The sequence below is a fragment of the Rhagoletis pomonella genome, unplaced genomic scaffold, assembly GCF_013731165.1.
Source record: "Rhagoletis pomonella isolate Grant_MI unplaced genomic scaffold, Rhpom_1.0 Rhpom_scaffold_00001, whole genome shotgun sequence".
Lineage (NCBI taxonomy): Eukaryota > Metazoa > Arthropoda > Insecta > Diptera > Tephritidae > Rhagoletis > Rhagoletis pomonella.
In genome coordinates this window covers 55,823,562-55,829,653 of record NW_023458555.1, presented here as the reverse complement: position 1 = coordinate 55,829,653, position 6,092 = coordinate 55,823,562, and the positions used below count along the sequence as shown (strand labels likewise).

Here is a 6,092-nt window from a genome sequence, read left to right as displayed (position 1 = left end):
ACTTAGGGATTATAACCCTCACTACGTAGAATTCTCTTCTGTGTTGCCAAAGAAAGGGGGCTGAACACCTTTTGCAGAGAACACCTTTCTGCCTTTTTGATGCTGACTGGGTTATATCATATTTTCTTTTGTCTCTCATCCTTCTTTCATATTTAGCAGTTTGACAGCTAAACGCCGCCATTTAATTTGCATATGCAACCAAAGGCAGACGCGTGGTTTTGAAGGTGTTTTTATTTAATAAATTGTGATTGATAGGTTAAAATTAAAGTAATAAAGAAAGTTGAAACAAGTCGAATAAAGTTTAAAGTGAAGGGGAATATAAACATGCATTGGTGAAGTGGCTGCTTTAAGGAAAATAGGAGTGATAAACGCTAATTTCCGAATTTTACAAAATAGGGCATATTTCAAACCCAATTTGTAAATAAATTAGTGACCATAATTACAATAGTGGATGTCAAAATAATGGGTAGACCCTACAAGTGTGTGCAATTTTTTTTTGGATCGGGTCACCTCTTTGGACGCAATACCCCGAAATAGGTGGGCCACTTACTAAACAGTACCCAACAAACCTATTGAATATAGTTGTTATAAGGCCATAAAATACCGAAAAACCAATTTTGACTATTTAGATAAAAATATTTAGCAAAACGAAGAAAAGTTAAACTTGTAACACGCAGGAAAAATATAAGCAATTTTGCTTAAATTTAAGCAAAACGGCAACGCTGACGGCATCTACTTTTGCACAGTATACAGTAAACCATCCATTGACAATATGCTTATTTGAAAATTAATTCATGAAATATTGTGTATGTGTAGGATTTTTTTGTCATTAACCCATAGGCAACGGCTGGTGCAAAAGTACCCACAAATGTTTGTTGATATATTCGAAATGTTAATTTAAACAGCAAAATTCATAAAAACAATAATAATAAAACAAAAGTATTGTTAACTACTACATGGGAGGTGGGCGTGGTTATTGACCTAAATTATACCAATGGCAACTTCGGGGGTGGGCTTTAGTAGTCAGCCGCACCTTGTGTTTTAAGAAAACCAGGTGGAATTAACAAATGAAACTTGGTCAGGGTGTTAAGAGAGGTATCCTCTAAAACATGTATAACTAAAAAATATAAATAATATCATTGTTTATAAGTTATTTGTTGTTAAAATTTCTTAAGTCGTTCCACTTGGTTTCCTTAACAAAAAAGCATTTGTGCATACTTTCATATATATAAATGCACATAACACTGTACTTAATACTTTACACACTTTTCTTTTATTTTATCTTGTATATAAATCACTTTAATTAAACTTTTATCGACTTGTAAATTACATTGAATTTCACGCATATTTACAATAACACATGGTTGCAAACTGACACATAACATGTGTTGCCATATTGTACAAAACAATACATTCAAAGAAGGCAATGATTAAAAAGGAATACAGGGGAAATCAATACAAAAGAAAATCTTCAGCTCTTTTCTTCGCAAAACAGAAAGGAGAATTCTATTGCCTGAGGGTTATAATCCCTAAGTGCGGCCGAAGGCCGCCTACGCAGAAAGGTGTTCTCTGCAAAAGGTGTTCAGCAGCTTTTCTTCGCAAAACAGAAAGGAGAATTCTACTGCCTGAGGGTTATAATCCCTAAGTGCGGCCGAAGGCCGCCTACGCAGAAAGGTGTTCTCTGCAAAAGGTGTTCAGCTCCTTTTCTTCGCAAAACAGAAAGGAGAATTCTACTGCCTGAGGGTTATAATCCTTAAGTGCGGCCGAAGTCCGCCTACGCAGAAAAGTGTTCTCTGCAAAATGTGTTCAGCCCCCCTTCTTCGGCAATACAGAAATAATAATTCTACTAAGTAAAAATTCCGAATTAAAAATCCGCTTTTATTATTCAAAATTCCAGTCTGGTAGCACTAAGTTGTATGTTATTTTGCTATCTTATTCATCGTTTATATGAAAATTTTAACAATAAATTATATAAGAACTATAGGGTTGCTAGAAAAAAAGGGGGGTAGTTTTGAAATCAGGGGGTCCTATTCTACCCCCCTCATCCCCCCTTTTTCTAGAATTTGCCGTCCGTCTACTAAAATTTTCCCAACTTCGGCACCGACTTTCGTTAAAATATCTTAATTTTGTTCGAGTTAGCGTGTTTACAAACAGACACGGCTGAACTAATTCTTCTCGTCATCTAAAATCGATGGGACCATTTTCCAAAGTCAGTCCTTATTCATTCAATTATTCACTCAAAGCTGTGTTCCGAATGCGGTATGACTTATATAGGAATTACATCCGGTCACAATCGCTAACGCTTCACTCCTGATTTTCTCGGAATTTTGCATTTTTCTCATTATTTTATTTTATGTGACTTGAAAATATTTTTCACTATAAGAAAATATTAAATTTGATTTCATTTGGGTTAACGAAAACGACAACTGTGAAAAAATATCAACCAATACATTCAAACAAATTGTCAAATAAGCATATTTACATTTTTTGTTTTGCCCATGGTGAAATAATAACAAGGTGTTGTCAGTAGCGACGTGTTTGTTGTAATTTTGACAAGATCGGCATGCTTATTTTCAGTGCTGTCGATCTTAATTTTTATAATGCTATTAGTTGGGAAATTGTATTTAAAATACTCCATTTTAGTATTTCATTTTATCGTGATTTTTAACAAACTTGGTGTTTTCAGAACGATATTAATATTTAAAATTGCTGGATTTGTATAATATTTGTCCTCAAAATATAAAATATAAAAGATATCGTAGTTATCAATGGAAAAAGACGTACACAAAAATCGTATGGAAAGGCGATTTTTTTATATTAAATATCTTTTGCTGCATTGTCATAATATCGAGCCAAATGGGCTACTGATACACTAGAATAGAGCGGCAGCATGGTTAAATTTCGACTTCGCTTATATTATCGATATTTATGTGTTTTAATCTATATGTCAGCCGCTGTGGCGTAGTGGTAAGCAGTGCGCGCTCCAATCCGCAGCATCTGAGTTCAAGCCCTGGTCAAAGCAACATCGCAAAAAATATAGAAAAAAGGTTTTTTCTTAACAGCGGTCGTCCCTCGGCAGGCAATGGCAAACCTCCGAGTGTATTACTGCCATGAAAAACAGCTTCTCATAAAAATGCAATCGCCGTTCGGAGTCGGCGTAAAACTGTAGGTCCCTCCGCTTTGTGTGACAACATCAAGGCGCACGCCACAAGTCGGAGGAGAAGCTCGGTCAAACACTAACATATGTGTAAGCGCCAATCTAGTATTATTATTACTAATCTATTTAAAAAATCATTTACAGCTTCATAGGAAATTGCCTTATTTTACGGCCTGTACTTTTTTATAAGTTACAATATATGTGCAACCTGTGTGGAGCTTACGATACAAACATATATTCAGGCTTATAAGCCTGTAATTAAAAATTTTTCTACATTTAATTTGAAATAGTATGCACGAACGGATTAAAAGTAGTAAATAATTAGTACTTTTTCTACACTTTAAAATGCGTGACCGGAATAGACCTGCCGAAAAAGTGAGGTTAAGTTACTGACAACACCTTGTTATTATTACACCATGGTTTTGCCTATCTGGATTACTGTATACTGTGTACTTTTGTAAGTTTTATCGATGTTAAAAATCGATACAAGGCTTGCATTTCTATTTACGGAAATTAATTCCATAACTTTTTCTTATCAATTTCTCAAAAAAGCTACGATGTCTGCGGCGCTCACAGACTTTAATAGAATTAGATGTTTTTTGTGTAGGCGAAAAATCACATCAACGCGAAGCCAAAAACTCATCAAAAGTAGTATATGCCCTGCTTCAAAGAAATGCTTCAGAGAAGTTTTATCCTATTTGGCACGCCATGCAAATTCAGAGCTGCACATCGCTGAGGGTGAATCCATTTGCTCGACGTGTTACTCTGATGTGGTTGAATACGACACATACCTTATAAAAGCTCTTAAAAAACAACGCACTCTTTTAAATTTAATTGAAAAGGCAGTGATAAATTTTGATTCTGACTTCGAAAATGAAATTCAAGCCGATTTGAGTGCTTTGGACGAACTTACTGATGACCACTTTTTCGATGATGCGCAAATCTCTGATACGGAGATTACACGAACTATAGAGGATGCTTTGGGTGAGTCCTCGGAAGATCAGACTAGAATTTCCGAACATAATAGGAGAAGTCGTTTAGTCAAACTTAAATGCGAGTTGTGTGCTATGAAATTTCATACTAAGTCAGCTTTGAAAAAAACATATAACAAACGCACATAAAAAATTTAGTTGTGAATTGTGTAGTTATAGTCATCGAAATGAAGACTACGTCTTGCTACATATGAACACACACGAAGGTCGAAATGAGAACCAATGCCGTTTCTGTGAAAAAGAGTTTACTACAAAAATTAGTACGATTCGCCACATGGAAGTACATTACAATTCAAAAAAGTATCAATGTGATAAGTGTGGTCTTTGTTTTTCTCAAACAACTGTATTGTACAATCACAAATTACAACATGAAGCTGAAGAGCAACCACTTCAGTGTGAGATTTGCTCACAGGTATTTAAGACTAAGCGGACATATCGTCACCATATGATCACACATCGAGAAGATCGTCCTCGGTATAATTGCGAGTACTGCCCTAAAACTTTTACCGAGAAATATACCCTTAAAATTCATAAACGAACACATCCCGAAGCTGTAGAATCCAGTGAAATAACACAATCGCAGCTTCAAAATTCATTACAACATGATGAAGGACCGTTGTGCGCCTCAGAGAAAATACAATCTCAAGAAACCAAGTTCAATTGCATTATATGTGACCAGGAATTTACTGTAAAAGATCATCTCAATAAACATATGGAGAAAGAGCACGACGTTATACTCAAGTCTTTAACTATAAACAGTTTTTCGGAATTCGATGTGGTAGCAACGGATGTCAAAAAGGCTTGTAATATATGTGGACAATTGTTCAGTGCCCAAGCAAATTTAGACTACCATTTAAAATATGTCCACGCCAGTTCGCTTTAGTAATAATTGTTTTAAATAACTAAAAAAAACTTTCAAGTGTAAAGGCGGGATCATACGATTGGGCATTAGACCGATTTGACTACCAAATCGCGTGGTTAGAAAAATGTTATAGGGAATTTACATGATTCAACTTTCACAGGCGATTAGTTGAACAAAGAGTTGAACGAAAGTAGGCAGCCGACCAACTTCATTGAAAGCGATTAGTTGAAAGGCCGTTTACACCAGGCGATTGTTGCATTCAACTAAAAATCGCCTGAAAAATCGCCTCATGTAAATTCCCTATTAGACTGTTCCAATCACGACAATTTTTTTTTTATATTTTCCAAATTAATGTGTTGTACCAATCGGTTGACTGCTAGAAGAACTGTCGCCCAAATGTATATTGCTTGTGCCAATAGATCCAAATTAAATGTACAAATGTATCAATCGTATAAACCGGCCTTAATTCGTAGATGTAAGACAGTTCTGGAAATATGTTCCGGATGGATGTATGTATATGCTAACGCAATAAAGCAAATCTTTAAAATTTCTTATCTATAGCATATGAAAGTCAAAATGTTTGGGGAGGGGGGAGGGTTATTTAAAGAAAACGACTTACTACAATACATTTGTAAAACCGCCTGTTATAAAAGATACTATGCTGATATTTCTTATACCGCCCATCTTCTAATAAGTGTACGTATCGACTCACCTATCGACTACCCAAAGATGAATCCTTCAGAGTCATGTCGGTTTAATTAACACTGGGTCAGACGCTATGAGAGTTCAAAAGTTCTGGTTTTCTGATTTTGGTAAAAGGGTAGGTTGCTTAATAATCATCATCAATAAATCATGTACCAATCACAAACAGTTACATTTCGTGTATAAATTTAGACAATATAACCTGAGTTCATATTTTACAGGGCTGTCATTTGATAAGCTTATCTTAATTTAAACCGTCACTAGCCTTTTTTATTCAAATCATAAAAAAATGTGGCATTGAAAGAAATAATACGAATTTCATTGAAAAGTTTTAACCCTTAAATGCTCATAGTGACCGATTTAAGTGAAAAAAATGTAT

General features: G+C 35.1%; 1 protein-coding gene across 1 annotated transcript; it reads left to right on the top strand.

The window, feature by feature from the left end:
* Positions 1 to 4,314: 4,314 nt before the first annotated feature.
* On the top strand, positions 4,315 to 5,574 carry LOC118746335 (serendipity locus protein delta-like). Its single transcript, XM_036480192.1, has one exon. It carries the CDS (start codon positions 4,340 to 4,342, stop codon positions 5,030 to 5,032), a length of 693 nt encoding a protein of 230 aa, XP_036336085.1. The 5' UTR covers positions 4,315 to 4,339; the 3' UTR covers positions 5,033 to 5,574.
* Positions 5,575 to 6,092: the final 518 nt, after the last annotated feature.

What these genes read in the sequence shown, in the direction of transcription:
- LOC118746335 (XM_036480192.1), top strand. Translation starts at nt 4,340, where the DNA reads ATGAACACACACGAAGGTCGAAATGAGAACCAATGCCGTTTCTGTGAA.